Consider the following 26,580-nt stretch of genomic DNA (forward strand, 5'->3'; position numbering starts at 1 on the left):
TTTGAAACCACTAGAAGCCAAGAAATGAGAGGAAAAACAAAAAAATTGAAACCCTTATTTATAAAATTGGGGATTTATTCAGCCCAGTGATCATTATTCATTAGCGTGAGATTAGCAAGGTGTCTATGACATTAGAAGTGATCTAAATGATAGAGATATTTTAAGATTGAAAGGGGGCAAAAGTGTAGTTTAAAAAAATCGATAAATTAATCAAACTTAGAGAAGATAAACCCCTCTGGTTTGGATGGATTGCTTCAGTGTATATTAGAAGTTAAGGAAGAAATTGCAGGGTTCCTACTAAATGTCTTGGGAGTACAGCTGCAGTTTTTTGATTAATTACCACATGCTAGACTCATGACTAACATATGGAGACCTGGGACAAGAAGCTAAATGGATGCTAGGTAGATGGATGTAAACTAGGTGCAAAGTTGAAAATAAAAAGTAAGGATTAAATAGACTGGCAAAAGGTAGAAAGTGATGTCCCAAGAAGATCAGCACAAGGATCACTGTTCACAATTTACATGAATGATTTGTATTCAGGAATCAGAATTACAATTTCAAATTTGTGGTTGGCACATTAAGAGCATTGTTAATGCAGAAAAGGAATCTTATTTGGAATCTTACAGAAACGAGAAAACCTGATAGAGGTCTTCAAAATTATGAGAGGGTTTGAAAACGTAAACATAGAGATATTTCCACTTGTGGGGTAAGCTAGAACTAATGACCATAAATAAGATAATCACTAATAAATCCAATAGGGAATTCGGGAGAAATTTCTTTTTAATCCAGAGAGTGGTTAAAATATGGAACTTACTATCACAAGAAGTAATTGACACGACTAATATAGATTTATTTGAGGGGAAATATGAAGGAAAGAAGAAAAGAAGGGTGTATTGATGGAGTTAAAGGAAAACAAGCAGAAGAGGTTCATGTAGAGCATAAACAGGGTCATGTATTTGTTGAGCTCAATGGCCTGTTTCTATGCTGTAAATACTCCTTCTCTCTACTGCACCCATCCCATTCCACTGTGCTCCATTTTTCTCTCTCACACCAACAAAAACACTTGGAACCTTTAACTCACCCAGCAGGACAGCAAGAATCCCTACAATCCCAGTGCCTGATCCCAATTCAATCACTTTCTTTCCAGCAAAACTGATCTTTTCTTGTTCAAAGTACTGGCAGAGAACAAGACCCTGAAAGAAAACATATTAACATTAGAATTAATTCACCAACAGTTTTTCACAGAAGTGTAAGACATGATGCCAGGGTAAATATAAACCAGTGCATGGTGCTGAGAAGGTATAAACATAGTAGATATTGCCACGTATGGTATAAATCCTGCATATGGATCCAGACAGATTAAATCAGCATGTGGCTTTAGGGAGGGTGTAAAGATAGATGGTAAATGGTGAAGAAAGGAGTAATTCCAATGCATGGTGCCATGAAGGTTACATGACTAGTACATTGTGGCATGTAGGGTACAATGCTATTGTTTGTGCCAGGGATGGTACAAGTTCAGTACATTGTACTAGGAAGGCTAATTTAAGCACCTGGTGCACAGGAATGTGCAAACCTATAACATGAAGCAAGAAAGCATGCAAGCCCATGATAGTGTGTAAGGGACTGTAGAGATCCAGTGCATGATGACAATGAGCGTATCACCCCAGAAAATAAAACTTGTGTTTACGCAGTGCCATTCACAAACTGAGTGCTCCAAAGTACAATCAGTTTCTATTTCTAATTTTTCCAATGGTGCCAAGAAGGATAAAAATATAACGCATGTGCCCAGAGATATATAAATCTAGCATATTATCACAAACACAGCACGTTAATCCAAAGGGGGTGTAAATCAGTTACATGGTGTTGAGGGCATAGAAAAAAAATAAGGTGGCAGGGAGGGTATACAACTAATGTGCCATTGAAGATAGCAGTATAATACATGCTGCCAGGGAGGATGCACTTACGCAAGGATATTTTGGCCTTGGAGGGAGTGCGGAGGAGGTTTACTCGGCTGATTCCGGAGTTGAGGGGGTTGAACTATGAGGAGAGGCTGAATAAACTAGGCTTGTACTCGTTAGAGTTTAGAAGAATGAGGGGAGATCTTATTGAGACGTATAAGATGATGAATGGGATGGATAGGATAGAGGTGGAGAGGCTCTTCCTGCTCAGAAAGGACAGTAGGACTAGAGGGCACAGCCTCAGGATAAAGGGGGGGGGCGCGGTTTAGAACGGAGTTGAGGAGGAACTTCTTCACTTAAAGGGTGGTGAATCTCTGGAATTCTCTGCCCGTTGAAGTGGTGGAGGCTGCCTAGCTCAATATTTTTAAGACGCGGGTTGATAGGTTTTTGATAGGCAAGGGGATTAAGGGTTATGGGGAGAGCGCGGGAATGTGGAGCTGAGCCACGACAGATCAGCCATGATCTTATTGAATGGCGGGGCAGGCTCGAGGGGCTAGATGGCCTACTCCTGCTCCTATTTCTTATGTTCTTATGTTCTTAACCCAGTCCTGGAGGATACAACTCAATAGATGGTGCTCCGGAGGATGGAAGCACAACACATTGTGCTCAGGAAAATATTAGTCAACTTTTTGGTACCCAGGGAGGTATTAACTATGTCCACAGTGCTGAGAAGAGAATTGACCTTGTATTTTATGGCTAGGAGAATATTAACCACGTACATCATGCCTAAGAAGATATGACATTGGCTCAAGCACATAAAGGGAGGTTGGAAAGGAGAAGAGTCTCCAGCCTACCTTCACTCAGACTAATATCACTGCTTCCAAATGGTTGGTGGGATGTTGGGTGATACACTTCATATTATCAGGAATTTGTTTGTGGTTACTATTTGGGATTGGCAAGGAATTCTTTTGGATTCTTCTTCTTGGCCTAAAACCAAGCATCTGCATAATTTGTGTGTGGTGTGTCGCATGTTTGCTAAGAACAGGTGACCTTAGACCTATGGTTCCCAAAGGTTCACCACAGGGGTTTTCCTGTCTGGGTCTATTGTAAGCCTCATTGATGGAGTTTGATTACAATGATTAATCAATAACTCCAATATGGTTATATTGTACAACTATCAGGATGGTAGAAGGCAAACCAGGTGATCTTTCTTCATCTACCCATTCCTTCCTATGTATTTTCATATACAAACTCACTACATCAAATAAGTTGGGTATTTGTAGTAGGAAACAGAGGTTTTACATGTGCCTTATATCTGTCAGATTAACACATTTACATCAAACATTGGACTTACTGCTTCCCAGATTATTGCTGATATCCCAAGGTTACTGCTGAAATCCCGAGTGATCCTCAAAGTGTGCCCACAAAACCGATAGTGACTTTCTAATTTGTTGATTTCTTCCTTGGAGTAGGAGTTGATGGAATACTTATTTTGTGCTTGCATTGTCTTCTCCAAGCTCACTTCACACTGTTCTGATCCTGATTGACTTTTTCCAATCTACAAGCAACTTCCTTCCAGTGCCCAGATTTGAGTCTGTTTCTGTGTGTGCAGTTGCTGGATCTACAGTGGGAAAAGCAATAGATGCTCTGACCTGGAAACAACATAAACTTTAATTACTATGTTTCCCTTATCTGGGCAATAAATTTGATAATGACATAGTAACACAATATCCAAGAATTTTTGAAGGTTCCTCATTACTAGAGTAAGGAAATAAAGTGAGAAATAAAGACAGCCTGAAGTGTGGTTATATCTTAAGACCAGATATGAAGACAGGTACATTACATTTCTAACTTTCAAATTTCTGGTGAAACATTAACTTGAAACATTAACTCTGGTTATCCACATGCTGCCTAACCTGCAGAGTATTTTCAGCATGTTCTGTCTTTATTTCAGATTTCCAGCATCTATAGTTCTATATTTTCATTTTAGCATTTAATTCTTCCTTCCAGGAATGCCGGATTAGTTCTGCTCTTCCCTCAAACAGGATTTGTTTGCTTCTTTTAGCTTGTTCACCTTCATTGCTTTTCATTTTCCTTGTGTTAGATCAGGTATCTACAAAAACACACTTTTCTATCTTCTTTCTTCTGTCTCCTTCCTCAGCAATCGTCTCTGGCTGTAACTTATTCAACACAGTTTCCAACTGAAATTCCACACTTCATGATCTGGACCACACCCAATTACTGCTATTGACAAGGTATTTAGTATTCCTCGAACCACATCCTGAAATCTGCACTCATTCACCACTACAAGCATACTCTCAACCTCTCTGTTTAGCAGCACAGGCACTCTGTGTTAATACCTGTCCTGGCTTGTAGTTTCATTTATCCTTGTGGCATTTTAACAAAAAATCTTTTTCCTTTCATTCAGATGTTTACAGATCAGAAGCTACAAAAACCCTTGGTTACCAATACCTCTCAGATTTCTTCTTCCCTTTCACTTCCATCTGATTCCATCCCTTCTTCTAATCTTACCCTTTGCTATGTATTTATGATACTCTCTGACATTCCATTTTCTGAGCCTGAACAATCTGTCCAGGGCAAATCCCTCCGCTTCACCCCTTATGCCTCTACCTCAGTGATATTCGAGTTCAGCTTCTCCCCTTCCTTCAGCCGTACCTACCTCTTTGGCCACGTGTCTTCCACCTCTTCAGTGGACCTCATTTGCTCATCTCCAGTATTCCCAATCCACCTAGACCCCTTTCTTTGGCCTTGATCTTTTCATTGAGAACTGGCAGTGTGACATTGGCCATCGCAATTTCTCTGCTGCCTCCTATCCTCAACCTATTTCCTTCTCAACTTACCCAGTTCTCTTAGGTCCAACCCAAGATTGGCATGGTACTGCTGCATTAGTCTGGTGAACTGACCTGACTCACCTTGCAGAGACTTAACACCAACACTCAAACTCTTCCTCCTACCTACCCTAGACCGTGACCCCAAAACAAAGCATCGAGCTCTCACTTCCAGAGCTGTCTGACTCTTCTCCTCTGACAATCTTCCCTCCATGGCTTCCAATCTTCTAGTGTCCAATCCCAAATAGCCTGCATCTACCTCCTTCCTAGGATCCACAAACACAAATGTCCTGGTAGACATATCATTTCAACCTGTTCCTGCTCCATTGAACCAATTTCTTCCTATCTCTACTTTATTTTTTCTTTCCTTGTCTAGTCTGTCCCCACCTCTATCCATAACTCTTCAGGTGTCCTCAACCCTTGGAAAGAATTTCGGTTTCCTGACCCTAACCATTTCCTCTTCACCATGGACAGCCAATCTCTCTGCAACTCAATTCTCCAGTAGCATGGTTTTCCACTTTACCATGAACTGAAATCCAACCAGTCTCATCCACCACCACCCTCCCAGCTTAGCTGAACGTGTCCTCATATTGAACAGTTTCTCCTTTAACTCCACTCACTTCCTCCAAATAAAGTACATTGTTATGGATATGCACATCAGTACTAGCTATGCCTTAGGTTTCCTTTTCCAGTCTAATTCAGCCCCCTCCCTCTTTTTCCAGTATAATGAAAACTAGATTGATGCCACTTCCTGCTACTGCCCTGAACTGGAAAAAAACCATAAACTATACTTCCAATTTCCTCCATTCTTTCATCATCCCATGGTCTGTTTCTGATTCTTTCTTTTCTCAACTTCTCTATTTCCATTCCTGGGAATAGCATGTCAATAGACATCGATTATAAACCTCACTGACTTCTAAAGCCACTATGATGCATCCTGCATTCTCCCATCTCCTTCATTTCCATCATATATTTTTCTCCACTAGTGCTTCTGCTTGTTTTCCTTTTTCTCCCCCTACCATTGTGGATGACTGGGCTCTCGACTGTGTTTATTCAATATACTACAGTTTTACTTTCACCCCTTGCACTCCCTCCCTGAAAGCATGGTTGGGCTCCTGTTCTAAAAGCATGTTTTATATCCAGAATGACTTTATTTATTGAGTAGTTTGAAATCACCAGATAAATTTTAAAAGACTGGACAACAGTCTTTGAAGTTACTTTAAGTAGCAGCTCCTAAGATGGCTGAACACTTACATAGCTGTACCCAAAAAATTACAAAGCTATCAGAAAGGAGTCAGGCTGTCTTGAAGTAACTCACCAGAGACAACCACTTAGACAAGCGTGAATGAACTATTTACAAAACATCCATACATAACGTGTGTATTCAGCTGGGTGTTAACCAAGCCATTAGACGGAATCATGAGACCTTAGTCAATGGACCTGGCTGAGGAAGGAACTCCATTGACTATAATCATTCTTAAACAATGGACCTGGCATCAGCTTATTGTGACTTTGTTTAAATAACTGGCCGGTTTGTGACAAGAGGTCATATGATAAGCTAACTTCTAGGGACAGTCTGATTGAGACCAGAAGGATCTTGAGTTGGTACGTGGGAGTCTACCTCTCCATCCTTCCTGCAAGCTTGTGCCCTGCCACACACCAGAAGCAGCCTCTTAAATATCAATCCAGCCACTGCTGACCCCAGAAGAAAAGGCAGAAATTGTCCATTAACATCTTTTAATCGTCTCAATGTACAATGAGGAAAGACCATCAAACCCAGTGTGAACCCATCCAAGTCATCAATCTACAGGATTCATAAACAATTGACACTTTGTGGACTCTTAACCTACCCTCTCACTTTGTAACTTCTGTGTGCAGGCATATAGAAAACCTGTGTTTGTCTTTTAAAGTCACAGCACCCAAACAATTAAACATTCACTGAATTGGCAAGCATGTTCTTAAAAAAATATACATAATACGATCAACCAAGCAAAAAGGGGAGCCATTCTACCAATTCTCACCTGACCGTGCCTTCATCCCTACCATTTCTGCTACCTTCAGTGTAATAGTATCAACAAACAGCATTCCAAAGAGACTGTTCCCTTTGGATTATCCTGGCCCACTCCTTAATCACCCCCATCATTCCTGCCCCTTCCCAAGGCACCTTTCTATCCAAGCATAGGAGATGAAAAACCTGACTTTTTATCTCCTGAAGTCTTCAAACATTCCTTCCAGGCAAAATAGCGATTTACTTTCAATTAGTATGCTATATTCTCTGCTCACGATGCAGTCTCCTTTAAACTGGGAAGACCAAACTCAGATAAGATGATCGCTTCATGGACCATCTGCATTCGATCTGAAAGCATAACCCTGAGCTTCTAGACGAATGTAATTTTAAATTCTCCAGCTTGCTATACTGCTGACCTCTCTGTCTCACCAGCTCTGCACTGTTCTAGCAAACAACACAAGGTCAAGGGATAGTGCCTCATCTTTGATTAGAAACCTCCAGCCCTCTGGTTTCAATATTGAGTTCAACAATTTCAGACCATATCCTGTGCTCCATTTTTTTCCCTTTGTACATTTTAGTTTCACTGTTTTTTTTGTTTTTGGATGGCAGATGTTCATCATTCTGTCAGGGAGGCAGCACTGCTGTCTCACAGCACCAGGGACTCGGGTTCGATTCCCAGTTTGGATCTCTTCACCACACTGAGTCTGCAGTATTCTCCCTGTGTCTGTGTGGCTTCCTCTGGGAGCTCTAGTTTCCTCCCACAGTTGGAAGACATGCTGGTTAGGTGCGTTGGCCATGCTAAATTCTCCCTTAGTGTACCCGAACAGAGAGTGCAACTCAGGGATTTTCACAGTAACTTGTTTGCAGTAAGCCTACTTACGACACTAATAATTAAATTTTAAACTCACATCTCCTCTAGCCACATCTTTTGTTTCTTTTTGTTCCATTACCAGTCCTTTTGCACTACCAGTTCTTTTGTCATTTATTCCCTCTTGCCTTCTACCATTGTATTCTTTTTTCCACCCACTCCACCTTTCACATGTTTAAAGCGTGTTACATTTCTAACTTTTTCTTTTGCTGCAAGGTCAGCGAACTGAAATGTTAACTTGTTTTCTCCACAGAAGCTGCTTGATCTACTGAGTATTTCCATCATTTTCTGTTTCCACCTCTTAAGGTTTGTCTTATGGGGACCTGTGTAACGGTTCAGTTTATGAAACAGTGACAATAAATATGACTTGCTTAATCTCGTGTCAGCTGTGGGATCATGATCATGTTTGTTGAGAAAATGAGAACATACCACACAAGAGTAGGCAAATCTGAATGATATTAAAGGTCCTGAAACACTGATATTATTTCAGAATGATCCCCATGAGCAGTCCAGAGTAAAAAATAATTAATTGTGGTGGTGGGGATTAATTTCAATGGGGTGGACATAGATCTGGTGCAGGTAAATTGGGATCAAAGCTTGGCAGACAAAATGTAACTGGATAATGAGTTAGCTTAAAAGAGGAGATAGTTTGACTGCAGTTGAGGTACATTACCTCAACTGGGAAAGAAAGGACAAAAAGTCAGGGCTTCCTGGATGATGATAGAAATTAAATGAAAAAGTATGTGTGTTAAGTTGATAAAGTGAGAGCCAGGCTAAATATAGAAAATTCAGAAAGAAATGAAAAAAGTAAGCAGCAAAGAGAAAGTATGAGAAGAAACCAGCAAGCAACATAAAAGGGAATCTAAAAGTCTTCTATAAGCATATAAATAGTAAAAAGATGGAAAAAGGAAGAGTAGAGCCAATTAGGGACCAAAAATGAGACTTGTGCTTGATGCCTGAGATACTAAATGAGTACTTTGCACCTGTCTTTACCAAGGGAGAAAAATGCAGCCAAAGTCATTTTGAAAGAGGGTTAGTTGAGACACTGGGCAGACATTGATAAGAGGAGGCATGAGCAAAACTTGCTGTACCATGTAAGTCACTAGGAGCAGATGAGATGCATCTCATCCTCCTTAGATACATTGGTGATGCATTGGACTGGAAAATTGCCAATGTTACAAAAAGTGATGCAAGGAAAAACCCAACATTTACAGGCCAGTCAATTTAACTTCAGCAGGACATGCTTGGAAATGATAATATGAGACAACACAAATGTGAATTAATTAAGCAAAGATTGCAGGGAAATTTTAAGGACAAATTGTTTTTAACCGATCTGACTGAGTCGAGGTAACAGAGAAAGTTAATGAATGTAATATAGTTGCTGTGGTGGATTTCCAAAAGGCATTAAATGAACACCCAATGCACATTCGTTTGTGCGGTAGGCTTGTCAGCAAAGCTGAAGCCATGGAATAAAAAGGGCAGTAGCAGCATGGGTACACAGTTTACTGAGTGATAGGAAACAGAGACAAGTGACAAATAGATGTTTTTCAGACTGGAGGATGGTATATCATGGGGTTCCCCAGAGTTTGGTACTCAGACCATCACTTTTCATGCCGTATGTTATTAACCCAGACTTGGGTGTGCAGAGTACTATTTGAAAAGGTGGAGGCATGAACTGTGAGGAGGATAAGGTTGACAGGCTGTTGGAATGAGCAGACACACGGCTGATGAAATGTAATGCAGGGAAATGGTTGGTAGGAAAACAAGAATGAAGGATATAATTCTAAGTGGGGAGGGGGTGCTAGAGGAGAAGGACTTGTGGGGGTGGAGGGGTATATGTGCATAAATCATTAAAGGTGGTAGGAAATGTTGAGAAAGTATATTTTTTATAAACCACTGGTTAAGTCTCAACTAGTGTGCCCAGTTCTGGACCCTACACAGGAAGGATGTTAAGGCATTAGAATGGGTGCAGAAAAGATTTATGAAAATATTTCTAGTGACGAGATACTTCAGTTACAAGATTAAATTGGCAAAACTGGGGTAGTTCACTTCAGAAGATTTAAGGTGATTGGCAAAAAGAACCATAGGTGACTTTTTTCACACAGCGAGCGATGAGCATGTGGAGCGCATTGCCTGAGAATGTGGTGCTGGCAGATTCAATCATGGCTTAATTGCATTATTACCTAAAGGGAAAAAAAATGCAGGTTTATAATGAAAAGGCAGGGGAGAGGGACTCGCTGAGGAGCTCTCACAGAGAGCTGCCATATATGTGATAGGTGAATGGAATCCTTCTATGCTTTAATCATTCTATAATTCTGTGAGAACTCAGAAACTAGCCTTTGCTGTTTTAATTGCAGCAAAACCTGGCGTAATATCAGGGGAATCAAATTGTACCTAGGCTTCATAAAAATAAATTTCATCTTCTTATCCATCTCTGCTGTCTCTGTGCAAGAGCAGGTGGGGTGGATGAGAAGGTGAGTGGGGTGGGTAAGAAGTGTGTGGATGGGAGTTTCAAGTTCGGAGCTTGCTGCAGGCTCCTACTGCTTTTGTGCACTACTATTACTATAGGAGAGCAGCAAACCTTCAGCTCTCCTCACGCTCTCGCTTCTCAGTAAATAAAATTTAATGCAGTGTTTAAGTTTATTTACTAGTGTTACAAGTAGGCCTACATTAACACTGCAATGAAATTACTGTGAAAATTCCTTAGTTGCCACACACTGGTGTGTGTTTGAATACACTGAGGGAGAATTTAGCATAGCCAATCCACCTAACCAGCACGTCATTGGGATCTTTGTTTGCCTATGATATACAAATGGCATTTTTAACATTTAAGGTTCAAATAAATGTTGGAGAGAAAGGCTTGCCATTCAGAAAATACCATTGCTCAGGTCCCTCTGCTTCATCAAAATGCTGTTCATATTATGATTATATTTTGTGGTGCAGAACCGCCTATGGAGTTGTTGGCAAATTTGTGAAGCCTGACTGCCAATACCACTTTCATATAACCAGCATACACTCCAAGACTGAGCACTGAAGGATATGTGACCAATATATGTGACCAATATACATTGCAAGACTGAGTGCTCCAGGATATGTGTCCAATATAGAAGAAAGAAAAAAACAAAGAAAATTACAGCACAGGAACAGGCCCTTTGGCCCTCCAAGCCTGCACTGACTATGCTGCCCAATTTAACTAAAACTCCCTACCCTTCCAGGGACCATATCCATCTATTCCCATCCTATTCATGTATTTGTCAAGATGCCCCTTAAAAGCCACAAGAGTATACGCTTCCACTACCTCCCCCGGCAGTGAGTTCCAGGCACTCACCACCCTGTGTAAAATATCTGCCTCATACATCTCTTTTACACCTTTTCCTTGGACCTTAAACCTGTAATTGACTCTTCCACCCTGGGAAAAAGTTTCTGATTATCCACTCTGTCTATGCCTCTCATAATCTTGTAGATTTCTATCAGGTCGCCTCTCAACTTCCACTGTTCCACTGAGAACAAACCAAGTTTCTCCAACTTTTCTTCATAGCTAATGCCCTCCATACCAGGCAACATCCTGGTAAGTTTTTTCTGTACCGTCTCCAAAGGCTCCACATTTTTCTGGTAGTATGGCGACCAGAATTGAACACTATATTCCAAATGTGGCCTAACTAAGGCTCTACAAAGCTGCAACATGACTTGCCAGTTTTTAAATTCAGTGCCCCAGCTGATGAAGGCAAACATGCAATATGCCTTCTGGACTAATTTCTCCACCTGTATTGCCACTTTTAGTGATCTGTATACCTGTACACCCAGATCTCTTTGCCTATCAATACTCTTAGGATTCTGCCATTTACTGTATATTTCCTAGCTGCATTAGACTTTCCAAAATGTATTAGCTCACATTTGTCCGGATTGAACTCCATCTTCCATCTCTCTGTCCAAGTCTCTACCTGATCTATATCCTGCTGTATCCTCTGATGGTCCTCATCACTATCTGTAAATCCACCAACCTTTATAGAACAAAGAACAAAGAACAACCCAGCACAGGAAACAGGCCCTTCGGCCCAACAAGCCTGTTGTCTACAAACTTACTAATCAAACCAGTTACATTTTCTTCCAAATCATTTATATATATTACAAATAGCAAAGATCGCAACACTGATCCCTGAGGAATACCACTTGTCACAGCCCTCCATTCAGAAACACACCTTTCCACTGTCTTCTTTGACGGAGCCAGTTTTGTATTCACCTTGCCAGCTTACCTCTGATCCCATGTGACTTCACCTTCTGCACCAGTCTGCCATGAGGGACCTTGTCAAAGGCCTTACTGAAGTCCATGTAGACAACATCCACTGCGCTATCCTCATCAATCATCTTTATTACTTCCTCAAAAAACTTGATCGAATTAGTGAGACATGACCTCCCTTTCATAAAACCATGTTGCCTCTCACTACTACGTCCTCTTATTTCCAAGCGGGAATAAATTCTATCTCGAAGAATCCTCTCCAATAATTTCCCTACCATTGATGTAAGGCTCACCGGCCTGTAATTACCTGGATTATTCTTGCTATCCTTCTTAAACAAAGAAACAACATTGGTATTCTCCAGTCATCTGGGACCTCCCCCGTAGCCAGTGAAGATACAAAGATTTCTCTCAAAGTCCCAGCTATTTCCTCCCTTGCCTCTCTCAGTATTCTCAGGTGTATTCCATCAGGCCCTGGGGAGTTGTCTACCTTAATATTTTTCAAGAACCCAAATATCTCCTTTTTGATCTCAACATGATTTAAACTATCTACACACCCCTTCCCTGACTCATCATCCACCAAGTCCTTCTCTTTGGTGGATACTGACGCAAAGTATTAATTTAGTACCTCACCCATTCCCTCTGGCTCTATGCATAGATTCCCTCCCTTGTCCTTGAATGGGTCAACCCTCTCTCTAGCTACCCTCTTGCTCTTTATACATGTATAAAAGCCTTGGGATTTTCGTTAATCCTGCTGGCCACTGCTTTTTCGTGATGTCTTTTAGCCCTTCTTATTCCTTGCTTAAGTTTCTTTCTATTTTTCTTGTATTCCACACTTGCTTCATGTTTTCCCAGCCTCCTAGCTTTGATAAATGCTTCCTTTTTTCTTTGACTAGGCTCACAATATCTCTTGTTATCCAAGCTTCCCAAAACTTGCCATACTTATCCTACATACTTATCCTTATGTAACCAATGTACACTGCAAGACTGAGCACTCCAGGATATGTGACCAATATACGCTCCAAGACTGAGCACTCTAAGATATGTGATCAGCCTACTTGTCAATGTCTCAGATTATCATGCATAATTTAACTGTGTCTTAAATCATTTTATTTAAGTTACGACAGTTACAATCTTCATTTTACATTTGTTAACTCTACTATCAATGCATCATTGGAAATTGGATAGCTAAATGTCCCACAAAATAACTATTTGGGCTTGAGTTGAGGCTGGAATGAGAGTTGACAGTGAGACTGGCGCAGAAGGGCCATTTTTGCAAATAGTGATCTCAAAAGCAAAATGTTGTGGATGGTGAAAATCTGAAATAACAAGTTAAAAATGGAATAACACTCATTAGGTCAGACAGCATCTGTGCAGAGAAAAACAGGAGTTATCATTTCAGGCCAATGGCATTTCATCAGAACTCATCAGAGTTCATCATCTGCACAGACAGAACATAATGAGGCTAGGAAGAGAGTGAATCAGGAGCTCTGAGGAGAAAGCAGTGCAGTGAGAAGGAAAAGTTTGGACTGTGGTTACTCGCACATTTTAAATCATAGCTAGAAAACTTACTTTGCAATTCCTCAGTTATGTTGAACCCTCTTCAGTTGACCTGAGACTGCCAAGTTTTGTCAATAGCTCAGAATGAGCACTGCTTCCAGTTTTAACTGGTCACAATCTCTTCAGATTGTTACATCCTCACATTTTGTATCACATCACAATTTCACAACAGGAGGACATCAGCTGGACTAATAGGAGGTAACAAAACCAACATAGGAGGTTTTCTTGTGGTGGTAAACACCCTTCTCTTGGTGTCCTGCTGTTAAGTTGTTGCATGGGAACATCCAGTTCCTGGGTTGAGATGAGTGGGGAGTGTTCCATTCTATTGGGAGTCTCTTCCTGTGTCTCTGTCTATTTGAGGGCAGTTCTTATCAGTTAAAACTTGTACTATTTACAAAAAGAAACACCCGCTGGGGATCGTTCCTGGTCATCCTGTCTACCGGTAATGTTTTGCAACGTCTTGACAGTACAAGAAAATCAATGCCTCCTTGAATACATCACCACTTTACTCAAACTTTACTAATTGTTTCAAAGGAATTGTACAGATAATTTGCTTGGAACTCTGTTCCAGACAGTCTTTATTTTTCAATGAGAATTAATTCAGTTCTTGTGTTCCTGTTCATCATGATTGACAGGACAAAAACCTGGAGTCATCCTTGGCCTTCCCAACCATGCATCATTGAAAATTACAGTAGCTAGTGCTGGGTACAGTGTTCCAAATGTGTCGTCACTAATGGCCTATCTAAGGTCCCAATGACGTGCTTCAATGTATGTCCTTGAGACACATCTTGTACATGTGTAACATTATCACTTGTGTATTGCCTCAGTCTGCTATCAAAGAGCCCCGTGGATGTATCAGCTGCAGTGTGACAGTAACTTAATTTCTTAGCCTCATGTACACTTACAGGCAGAGAGAGATACAGAATACTAACAAGGAGGTTTTTAGCTCAGGCAACATGCCTCTCAAATCTTTCCTGTCATTTAGTTAGATCATGGCTGATCTAAACTTTATCTTAATCTACCCACAATTTCTCCACATTCTTCTGATCCCATACATAACAAACATTTGTTGATTCCAATCTTGAAAGTGTAAAGTATCCCAATATTCCCAATCTTTTGAGGAAGACAGTTGGAGATTTCCACTACCCTTTCTGCGTTAAAGTACATACTCATTTTACTTCTGAATGGTTTTAAATAATACTTTCTCAATCTGAAGATCCTCACCAGAGAAAGTAGCTTCTAGGCACTGATTCCATCTGTTTATTATTTTGAGAACCCCAATTAGATCATCTCAAAAGGATAAGCAGAGATTGACAGCACTTCATTATGAAGAACTATTAATACAAAATGTGAGAGCACAAAGGTGACATGGATTCTTTTTATTTAAATAAATTAAATATTGCATGTTACATTGGTCTCACTTTATTCATTTTTGCATCATCATTATTTGAAACACGTTTAGTCAGAGAGCTAAAGTGTAATGTCCGAAGATTGGCACACGTTGATGGTTAATGGAAAGGTAGGGGTATTTGCTTTGTTGTGGCAGAAACAATGGCTGGGATTTAATGGTACCGCCCCCCGGCCCCCCCTCCCTCCCCCCACCCCTCCCCCCCACCCCCCTCCCCCCACCCCACCCCCCCTCCCCCACCCCCCTCCCCCCACCCCTCCTCCCCTACCCCTCCTCCCCTACCCTCCCCCCCATGATCGACATGATCCACCATTGGCCAACAAGTCATGGAAAATGCCATTGGTCAATAGCGGGCCACCTCTGCTGCGGGTGGGGAGAAGGGATGCAGAAACTGCTCACTAAAGTGGGTTTTTTGGTTGTTTTTTTTCTGAATTTTCATGTTAGTGTCTCGTTTTGTACTCACCAATCTGTGGGATATGGCTGAATTGCAGGCTCAGTTGCAGTCTTCCTTTCTATGCATTGTAAAGGCCATTTTGTCTGAGATCACTCCCAGTGGGGATAATTTGCCAGCCAACACCCTCACACATTTGGACAGAACTGACACCGCTCCTGAGGCTCCTCATTTACTTACCTTGGCTGACTGTTCCTACCACCCCTCCCCTTGCCACACCCAGGATGCCAAGCCCTTCCCATTTCACTCCTCTATGCTAACCACACTGTCTGTCTTCATCTGGATCCTTCTTCTATTCCTCCATGCCACTGACTTTGCTCCAGCCCCCCCTCCTCATCACTGACTCACTGTTGCTGGTCCCAGATCTCCATGCAAGCTGACATTTTCCTGATCTCCTCCCTTGAGCCATAGAGTTAAACTGCTGAACTGACACAGAGCCAACTAATGCATGCCATCTTTAAAAAAATGTCAATCAGATATTATGAGGTTCTTGTGTGAGACTGTCTTGAAGGCAGGACCTAATTAGAAAAAAATACACTAATGAGTATTCATGGCACAATGAATATTAATGAATATTACAAACATGAATCTGTCACAGACTTCCCTGAGGCTTGACATACTGCCTTAGGAAGGGATTTTCTGGCAGAAGATTTTCTGGTCCCACCAAAGTTAATGGTCATTTGTGTTGCTTATCAGCTGCGCTGCCAGGGAATCAGCCATGGTCGGGGTCGGGGGGGTGGGAAGAGGGTGAAGAGGGGGCAGCACCTTCAGTGGGACCTGAAGCTCCTGCCAGTGAACGGGTCACAAATTCCTCACCTTAATCTCTGCATTTCAACCCACCATCGGGAAATGAAGGTTTTGTGTCCTGCCTAATTAGGTCACCTTACACACCACATTTCCCACTCTCGCGGGCTCGTTAAAATCCCTCCCATTAATTTTGTTTCTCTCTCCAAAGATGTTGCCTGATCAACTGAGCACTTCCTGCATTTTCTGTTTTTATTTCAGCTTTCCAGCATTTGATTTGTGTTATTTGATATGAGATGGCAGAACTTTTATCAGTCTGTCTTAAAACTTGTTCTGGAAATCACTTTGCCTCGAATCATAACCAATATTATTGCTAGACTAACAACTCTTTGTTACAAGAAAATCTACTTGAGAACGCCTTAGGATGTCATCAAGGGAGAAAGTGAAGCCTGCTTCCTCATCCTTTGCCCCATTGGGCCATCAGGGGCAGAGTCATGGCAACTGAAAATGCTGGAGATGCTTCATGGGGACTCAAACTGCAGATGCTTTTCACTGGGCACCATTACTTCTCTATTCTCCTGTCCCTCTCTGCCAGTAGAAAAAGAGTTTAGTTTTTCATCAATCTCACTCTTGTGTAAATTCACTTGTTCAGGGTATGAAAGGGTCTGTTGAGAAGCTGTGCTAACTTGAAAGAATTTGACTTCCCAGTTAGACATGCAGTTTTACCAGGATAATGGTAGCTTCTCATATAATATTTTTCCCAGTGAGCTCTATTAGAGAAATGGAGGAGTAATCCTTTTTCTTGGGTGATCAGAAGGTCCCTCTCCCATGCCATCTTATGGCTCTCCTGAAAATCCATGTACAGCAATGCATTTTTGTAATTTTCTCTTTTTCCGTTCAGCGACTGGACACAGTATCACAGTTTGGTTTGCCTTCAATCCTAATGATTCTTTATCTCTCATTTCCGGTCTGCAATCTCCAAAATTAGCCTTATAACTCACCAAGACTCCAGCTAATTTTGCTGACACATGCTTGCCTCAAGTATCCTGGACAGTAAGCAAGGAACATCAAGCACTCTATGATGCGGTTGGCAGTTTCATTTTGCTTTTCCTTGTTATTCATACTTTTAACCAAATTCTGTCCTTTACCAAGCCCATCATTTTCCTATCCAATGATTTGATTTGATTTGATTTGATTTATTATTGTCACATGTATTGGCATACAGTGAAAAGTATTGTTTCTTATGCACTATACAGACAAAGCATACCGTTCTTAGAGAAGGAAACGAGAGAGTGCAGAATGTTGTGTTACAGTCATAGCTAGGGTGTAGAGAAAGATCAACTTAATGCAAGGTAAATCCATTCAAAAGGCTGACAGCAGCAGGGAAGAAGATATTCTTGAGTCAGTTGGTATGTGACCTCAGACTTTTGTATCTTTCTCCCAATGGAAGAAGGTGGAAGAGAAAATGTCCGGGATGTGTTGGGTACTTAATTATGCTGGCTGCTTTGCTGAGGCAACGGGAAATATAGACAGAGTCAATGGATGGGAGGCTAGTTTGCGTGATGGATTGGGTTACATTCATGATCTTCTGTAGTTCCTTGTGGTCTTGGGCAGAGTAAGAGCCATACCAAGCTGTGATACAACCAGAAAGAATGCTTTCTATGGTGCATCTGTAAAAGTTGGTGAGAGTCGTAGCTGACATATCAAATTTCCTTAGTCTTCTGAGAAAGTAGAGGCGTTGGTGGGCTTTCTTAACATAGTGTCGGCCTGGGGACCAGGACAGGTTGTTGGTGATCTAGATACATAAAAACTTGAAGCTCTTAACCCTTTCTACTTCATCCCCGTTGTTGTAGACAGGGGCATGTTCTCCTTTATGCTTTCTGAAGTTGATGACAATTTCCTTTGTTTTGTTGACATTGAGGGAGAGATTATTGTTGCCGCACCAGTTCACCAGATTTCTCATTCCTGCACTCTGTCTTGTCATTGTTTGAGATCTGACCCACTATGATGGTGTCATCAGCAAACTTGAAAAATCAAATTGGAGGGAACTTGACTACATAGTCATAGGTGTATAAGGAGTATAGTAGGGAGCTGAGAACACAGTCTTGTGGGGCATCAATGTTGAGAATGATCGTGGAGGAAGTGTTGTTGTCTATCCTTATTGATTGTGGTCTGTGAGTTAGGAAGTTCAGGATCCAGTCGCAGAGCAAGATGCCAAGGCCCAGGCCACAGAGTTTGGAGATTAGTTTCATGGGAATAATGGTGTTGAAGGCTGAGCTGTAGTCAAATAATAGGAGTCTGACATAGGTATTGACATGTCATACCAATAGCGTTTCTCCTGACAGCTCGGAGAGCTCAAATGGGTTTACCTTGGTTTCAGAGGCCAGCACTAACAGGGGCAACTCACTCTAGCACTTACATGGAGCCCAAAGAAACCAAAGAGAGTGACCTAGGCTTCATTGGAGAGGTACCTCCCATCATCTGTCAGAATGGTAGCATGCTTAATTCTCCCACCATCACTCCCCTTGTCAATGCCACACTGCCAGTTGGCACAGACTACTCTGGCCCACACCAAGATGATGCAAGATGCCTGTGATCACTCACCATGACCATCTGAAGAGTGCTTCATGCAAACTCAGCAGTTTTCACTCTCAAGGTGTAGCTACTGAGAAGCACTTTGTTATCACAAGATTAAGTAAATGATCACACTCAGACAGGATCTAAGAGGTTGCACATTTTGTTAACCTCCACAGATAGCCCAAAGAGAGCTGGCGACCATAATCGCATGAATGATTTTTCATTGGGTGTTGGTGGAATTGAACCAATTGCAATGGAACTGAAATATTCCATGATCATAGTGTGTATGAGTCCTGATTATTTTGCATGTATCTGGAATGTGCATGTGTCTAAAGGACCAGGTGTCAATGCCGTAAGAGAAGGTTATGATTCCTTTTCCCTTACTTGTATTGATGGAGGCTAGTTTCCCACCTGCCATGTTAACTGACAGCATCTTGTGCAATGATGCCTGAAGCTTGGGCCTTGTGGAAAGTGAGTCAGAATTCCACGATTAGATTCACTTCCCAAGCTGGGATTAGTGGTAACAGTTTAATAAATTGCCGCTGGAAGTGGCCAAGTTCTGACTGAATTTGAAACCCTGCGTTTGAAACAGAGGACAAGGTTGCGACTTGGAACTGTTCACCCAGGCCATCAGCTGCTAATCTGAAATTAGACTGGCAGCTGAGATAGAGTTAAGATTAGGGTCAAGGTGATGCTTATGTTGTGGTCAGGATCAGACTGGCAGCTGGCTTAAGGTTAAGGTAATGGTGGTAGCTGAATTGTGGTTATTAGGATCAAGTTGGTGGAAACAACTGGATTAAGGTCCGAGTTAGATCCAGTTGCTAGCGGGGGTAGGGTTAGGTTAAAGTCAGGGTTATGGTGACAACTGGTTAGGGTAATAGTTAGGCTGACAAACTGTTTTAAGGTCAATTCAGGGTGGCTGCTGGGTTAATGTTAGTGTTGTAACTATGATAGGGTAAGGAATAACATGGTGACTGGATTAGGATTAGGGTCATTAGGATAATACTAATCCTGATATAAAGTCAGGAGTAGTATTATGATTGGGTGTGAGAGGGCGTGGTGGCAGCATGATTAGGATGGGCAGTCAGATAATTATTCTTGGGTGATTGCCTGTGTGGAGTTTGCACATTCTCCCTATGTCTGCGTCGGTATCCTTCGGGTGCTCTGGGTTCCTCCCACTGTCCCAAAAATGTTCACGTTTGGCGGATTGGCCATGCTAAATTGCCCCTTAGTTAAAAGGTTATATTGATTAACCATAATAAATGTGCAGGATTATAGGGATAGAGCAAATAAGAGGGCCTGGGTGGGATGCTTTGTCAGAGAGTTGGTGCAGACTCGATGGGCTGGATGGCCTCTTCCTGAAATGTAGTAATTCTATTCTTTGACCAGCAATGATGAGGAGGATAAGTGAGGCACATGAGCAACTACAAAATATGTTGCCAATCTGTCTGGTATGTTTCTCTTGTCTCTGACCATCACCGTGAAATTGTAGCCGAGACATTGCTACAAGCTCAGATGATTGCAATGCAATCTCTGGGTATGAATCTCTCTAATGGATCTCAGAAGTTGGTGGACAGGATAGATTCAGGATTCAAAGGTGACACTGATCTTCCTTTCGGCTCTCCTGTAAACACCCAGCTGTCCAGGAGAGGGAAGATGAGAACGATAAGGACTTTTGCACAGCTACTTCATTTCTTGGCCACCTGCTCATTAGAAGCTCAGCAGCTTTTCACCTCTCAAGCTGCAGCCACTTTATAGGAATTTTGTGTCATCAAATAAAGTGTGATACAGAACCATGTATGGAGATATAAGTAAAAAGTCTGACAACACCAGGTTTTAGTCCAACCGATTTATTTGATAATAGACTCACAAGCTTTCGGGTTAGTCCCTTCGTCAGGTGAATGGAGAGTTCTGGCCTCAGACAGAGCATATGAAGCACAGACAGTTTACAGATTACTGATTAGAATGCGAATCCTTACACCTAACCTGCTGTTCAAGACCTGAAGTGGCTGACAATGTGAGTGGAAGGAGCACTGATCACAGGTTACAGAGATGTGTATTGTCTCCAGACAGTACAGTAAGTGAGGTTTTGCAAACCCAGGCAAGTCACGGGGGTTACAGATAGTGCGACATGAACCCAAGATCCCTGTTGAGACCGTCCTCATGTGTGCGGAACTTGGCTATCAGTCTCTGTTCAGCGACTCTGCACTGTCGTGTGTCGTGAAGGCCGCCTTGGAGAATGCTTACCCGAAGGTCAGAGGCTGAATGCCCGTGACCACTGAAGTGTTCGCCAACAGGAAGGGAACAGTCTTGCCTGGTGATTGTCGAGCGATGTTCATTCATCCGTTGTCGTAGCGTCTGCATGGTCTCCCCAATGTACCATGCTTCGGGACATCCTTTCTTGCAACGTATCAGGTAGACAATGTTGGCCGAGTTGCAAGAGTATTTACCATGTACCTGGTGGATGGTATTCTCACGTGTGATGATGGTATCCATGTCGATGATCCGGCATGTCTTGCAGAGGTTGCTGTGGCATATCATTGATGAAGACGAACATCTCGCCAGGGCTATCCCCACACCCCCACTTCTTGCCTTCAGACAACCACACAACCTCAAACAGACCATTGTTCGCAACAAACTACCCAGTCTTCAGGAGAACAGTGACCACAATTCCACACAACCCTGTCACAGCAACCTCTGCAAGACATGCCGGATCATCGACATGGATACCATCATCACACGTGAGAATACCATCCACCAGGTACATGGTAAATACTCTTGCAACTCGGCCAACATTGTCTACCTGATACGTTGCAAGAAAGGATGCCCCGAAGCATGGTACATTGGGGAGACCATGCAGACGCTACGACAACGGATGAATGAACATCGCTCGACAATCACCAGGCAAGACTGTTCCCTTCCTGTTGGCGAACACTTCAGTGGTCACGGGCATTCAGCCTCTGACCTTCGGGTAAGCATTCTCCAAGGTGGCCTTCACGACACACGACAGCGCAGAGTCGCTGAACAGAGACTGATAGCCAAGTTCCGCACACATGAGGACGGTCTCAACAAGGATCTTGGGTTCATGTTGCACTATCCATAACCCCCGTGACTTGCCTGGGTTTGCAAAACCTCACTTACTGTACTGTCTGGAGACAATACACATCTCTGTAACCTGTGATCAGTGCTCCTTCCACTCACATTATCAGCCACTTCAGGTCTTGAACAGCAGGTTAGGTGTAAGGATTCGCATTCTAATCAGTAATCTGTAAACTGCCTGTGCTTTATATGCTCTGTCTGAGGCCAGAACTCTCCATTCACCTGACGAAGGGACTAACCCGAAAGCTTGTGAGTCTATTATCAAATAAATCGGTTGGACTAAAACCTGGTGTTGTCAGGCTTTTTACTGTGTTTACGCCAGTCCAACGCCGGCATACCCACATCATGGAGATATAAGCACAGGCGATTAATAACGTGGTCAAAGAGGTGGCTTTAAAGAGTGTCTTAAAGGGGATGGAAGGGATGGAGAGATTTTGAGCAGGAATTCCTGAGCTTAGGACCTAGAAAGCTGAAGGCCAATGATGGAGTAATTAAAATCAGTGATGTGTAGAGCCAGATTTAGAGGAGCCCAGATATCTCAGAGGATTGTAGGACTGGAAGAGTTAACAGAAATAAGAAAAGTCAAGAAATTGACAGGAGTTGAACACAAAGATAAAAATTTTAAATTAAGGCATTTCTTCAACAAAAGCATAGGTGAGGGTTTCATTCGAGATGAGATGAGCAGTGTAAGATGGCTTGAATTTCATTTTAAAAGGATTTAGTTTGCTCGACAATTTTTAAAGGCTTTTACAACATATATATTCTGCAGTAGGCTAACAAGGTCAAGCCGCCATTTTGTACTCACACATGATCTAAAAATAAGCATTTTTGTGTTTGAAAACTGCTGCAAAAGTATGCAACTTACATTGTAAACTAACCACAAGTATTTTAAAGTAGCAACAAGCCAGCAACAGATAATTGTTAACAGGCCACAGTAAAATATGAGACAATTTGATTCACTCCACGTGAAATCAAGAAACAGTTGGAGGCACTGGATACTGCTAAGGTAATGGGCCTTGATAACATTCTGGCAATAGCGCTAAAGACTTGTGCTCCAGAACTTTCCGTTCCCCTAGCATAGCTCTTTCAATACAGTTACAACATTGGCATCTACCCAACAATGTGGAAAATTACCCAGATATGCCCTGTACACAAGAAGCAGGACAAATCCAACGCAGCCAATTACTGCCCAATCAGTCGACTCTCAATCATCAGTAAAAGGATGGAAGGAGTCATTGACAGTGCTATCAAGCTGCACCTGTTCAGCAATAACTTGCTCAATGACGCCCAGTTTTGGTTTTGCCAGGATCAGTCAGCTCCTGATTTCATTATAGTCTTGGTTCAAACATGGACGAAAGAGCTGAATTGCAGAGGTGAGATGAGAGTGACTGTCCTTGACATCAAGGCTGCATTTGATCAAATATGGCATCAAGGAGCCCTAGCAAAACTGGAATCAAAGGGTATCAGGGAGTAAAGACTCCGCAGGTTGGAGTCATACCTGGTACATAGGAAAATGATTATAGTTGTGGAGGGTCAGTCATCTCAGCTCCAGGACATCTCCACAGGAGTCCCTCAGGGTAGCATCGTAAGCCCAATAATCTTCAGCTGCTTCATCAATGATCTTCCCTCCATCATAAGGTCAGAAGTGGGGATGTTTGCCAATGATTGCATAATGTTCAGAACCATTCATGACTTGGGTGGCATGGTAGCACAGTGGTTAGCACTGCTGTTTCACAGCTCGAGGGACCTGGGTTCGATTCCAGGCTCAGGTCATTGTCTGTGTGGAGTTTGCACATTCTTCTCATGTCTGCGTGGGTTTCGTCCAGGTGCTCCAGTTTCCTCCCACAGTCCAAAGACGTGCGGGTTAGGTTGATTGGCCATGCTAAAATTGCCCCTTAGTGTCCTGAGATGCGTAGGTTACAGGGATTAGCAGGTAAAATATGTAGGGATATGGGGGTAGGGCCTTGGTGGGATTGTGGTTGGTGCAGACTCAATGGGCTGAATGGCCTCTTTCTGCACTATAGGGTTCTATAATGATTCTATGATGACTGCTCAGACCCTAAAGCAGTCCATACTCAAATGCAAAAGACCTGGGGTGGCACAGTAGCACAGTGGTTAGCACTGCTGCTTCACAGCTCCAGGGACCTCGGTTTGATTCCCGGCTTGGGACACTATCTGTGTGGAGTTTGCACATTCTCCCTGTGTCTGCGTGGGTTTCCTCCCACAGTCCAAAGATGTGCGGGTTAGGTTGATTGGTGAAGCTAAGTTGCCCCTTAGTGTCCTGAGATGTGTAGGTTAGAGGGATTAGCGTATAAATATGTAGGGATAGGGCTTGTTGTTGGTGCAGACATGATGGGCCGAATGGCCTCTTTCTGCACTGTAGTGGTTTCTATGGACAATATCCAAGCTTGACTTGAGAGGTGGCAAATAACATTCACGCCACACAGATGCCAGACAATGACCATCATCAATAAGAGACACTCCAACCACTGCCCCTTGATATTCAATGGTGTTACCTGCCAACATCCTTGGGTCCATTGACCAAAAACTCAACTGGCCTCACCACATAAACACAGTGGCTACAAGAGTAGGTCAGAGGTTAGGAATACTGCGGCAAGTTACTCACCTCCTGATTCCCTAAAGCCTATCCACCATCTATAAGGCACAAGTCAGGAGTGTGATGGAATACTCCCCATTTGCCTGAATGGGTGCAGCTCCAACAACACTCAAGAAGTTCGATACCATCCAGGACAGAGCAGCCTGCGTGATTGGCACACATCTATAAACATCCACTCCCTCCAGCAGCGATGCTCAGTAGCAGCAGTTTGTATTATCTACAAATTGCACTTCAGGAACTCACTAAGCCTCCTTAGACAGCATCTTCCAAACCATAACCGCTTCCATCTAGAAGGACAAGGGCAGCAGATACATGGGAACACCACCACCTGCAAGTTCCCTTCCAAGCCTGTTGCCTCACAGCGCCAAGGACCTGGGTTTGATTCCCGGCTTGGGTCACTGCCTGTGTGGAGTTTACACGTTCTCCCCGTGTCTGCATGCGCTTCCTCCGGTTTCCTCCCACATTCTGAAAGATGTGCTGGTTAGGTGCACTAACTCTAACAGGTGCCAGAGTGTGACAACTAGGGGAGTTCCAGGATTTTGATGCAGTGACAGTGAAGGAACAGCAATTTAGTACTAAGTCAGGATAGTGTGTGCCTTGGAGAGAAACTTGCAGATGATGATATTCCCCTGCATCTGTTGCCCTTGTCTTTGGCACAGTAGCACACTGGTTAGCACTGCTGCTGCGCAGTGCCAAGGACCCGGGTTCGATTCCCGGCTTGGGTCACTGTCTTGTGGAGACTGCACGTTCTCCCCGTGTCTGCGTGGGTTTCCTCCCACATTCTGAAAGATGCGCTGGTTAGGTGCATTGACCCGAAAAGGCGCTGGAGTGTGACAGTAATTTCATTGCAGTGCTAACGTAAACCTTACTTGTGACTAACTCTGAACATTTTTTAACCCGGATTACCGGGACGGCAGCGGTTACCCCGGGTTACAGGCAGCCGTTGGTGACCCGGACGTCCTGCTCGGGCTGCGGTTGCGGTTCCGGGTGAAGTCGGAGGCCCGGCTCGGGGCCTCACCTGGATGATGTGGAGAGGCGGCTGGAGGCTGCAGGCTGGGAGCTGCGGCTGGCGGGGAGCTCGGCTCACTCCCCCGCTCCCATAGCGGCCCCAGCTCCGACCATGAGCGGCTCCGAGCAGGAATCTCACTCGGAGCAACAAGAGACAGAGGTTCAGGCCCTGAACTCGATCTACGGCAAAGACTTCAGGGACCTGCGGGACCAAGACCCGTGGAAGGTGAGGAGGGGAGGGGACAGGGTACGGGGAGGGATATAAATAAGAGGAAAAGGGGAGGCCTGCCGGAGGAACGTGACGGCGGGGTGGGGTAGAGAGGTGGACAAGGGGAGGGTGAAGGGGCAAATGGGGACCAGGGGACAGACAGTGGGTCGTGATTGAGAGGGGTGGGGGTGTGTGGAGGGAGTGGGGGTAAGGATGGGGGTTTGGTGGAATGTGGGGTTTCATTGGGAAGGGAGAGAGGGAGGTGGATTCGTAACCACTGCCATCCCGGTATCCTGGGGCAACTGCTGTCATCGTGGTAACCCATGGTAACTGCCACCATTTCTGTAACCCGGGGTAACTGCTGCCATCCCGTAACCTGGAGCAATCGCTGCCAACTCTGTAACCTGGGTAACTGCTGCTGACCCACATCCCCAGCTTCCTCTCGTTACCTGGGGTAACATCTCTCCCCCGCCGCCACTGATTGCTCCCTAGGCCTTGTCCCCTTGGCACTCTCCCCTACCTGGTGTGCAGTGCCAGGGTGCCCCCTGGACTTGGGCACTTTGCCCCTTGGGACTTGGGCAATGTCAGGGGCACAGGCTGGCACTGTCAGGATGCCTGTGCCCGGGGGCACTCCCTGATTGCTGCTCCTCTCATTCCAGTGGGGTCTCCCACTGGTTCCCTGAAAGTGGCGAGCAACCCTAAATGCTGCCGGAGTGAAATTGTACTGGCAGGATGGGAGATGCTTTCGGGCCCAAAGAATTCAGTCCTGGCCCCGATAATGATATTTAAATTACATTAAAATAACTTATTGCTGTTCCAACTTGTTCCCAGCATGGTCCCGACTGCGCCAGATATCCGGTGCTCGGAGATGTGAGTGCATCAGGAACGCGTGCGTGAATCCTACAAATCGGCCCACACACGATTTTCCCAGCCCAACCTGCTAAAAAAATTAGCGCGTCAGGATAGGAAAATCGCCCCCACAGAATCTGGTGAACTGGTGCAATGAAATAATCTCTCCTCAATGTCAACAAAACAAAGATGATAGTCAGTG

The 26,580-nt window shown here is 43.4% G+C and overlaps 2 protein-coding genes across 3 annotated transcripts in view; one reads left to right on the forward strand and one right to left on the reverse strand.

The window, feature by feature from the left end:
- The window catches only part of LOC145352724 (EEF1A lysine methyltransferase 3-like), a 30,750-nt gene extending 5,503 nt beyond the window's left edge, over positions 1-25,247 (reverse strand). The window contains exons 1-3 of the mRNA XM_080202979.1: positions 25,183-25,247; positions 3,253-3,550; positions 1,082-1,193 (exon numbers count right to left, since the gene is read on the reverse strand). Coding sequence (XP_080059105.1) covers positions 1,082-1,193; positions 3,253-3,402 — 262 coding nt within the window. The 5' untranslated portion in view covers positions 3,403-3,550; positions 25,183-25,247. The remainder of the gene's footprint in view (positions 1-1,081; positions 1,194-3,252; positions 3,551-25,182) is intronic.
- A 50-nt stretch (positions 25,248-25,297) lies between these two features.
- Positions 25,298-26,580, forward strand: part of eif2ak4 (eukaryotic translation initiation factor 2 alpha kinase 4) — a 128,850-nt gene continuing 127,567 nt past the window's right edge. For both annotated transcript variants that reach the window (XM_080202975.1, XM_080202977.1), the window contains exon 1: positions 25,298-25,547. In XM_080202975.1, coding sequence (XP_080059101.1) covers positions 25,434-25,547 — 114 coding nt within the window. In that variant the 5' untranslated portion in view covers positions 25,298-25,433. The remainder of the gene's footprint in view (positions 25,548-26,580) is intronic.

The sequence above is a fragment of the Carcharhinus amblyrhynchos genome, chromosome 14 (genome assembly GCF_965287045.1).
Source record: "Carcharhinus amblyrhynchos chromosome 14, sCarAmb.v2.hapA, whole genome shotgun sequence".
Lineage (NCBI taxonomy): Eukaryota > Metazoa > Chordata > Chondrichthyes > Carcharhiniformes > Carcharhinidae > Carcharhinus > Carcharhinus amblyrhynchos.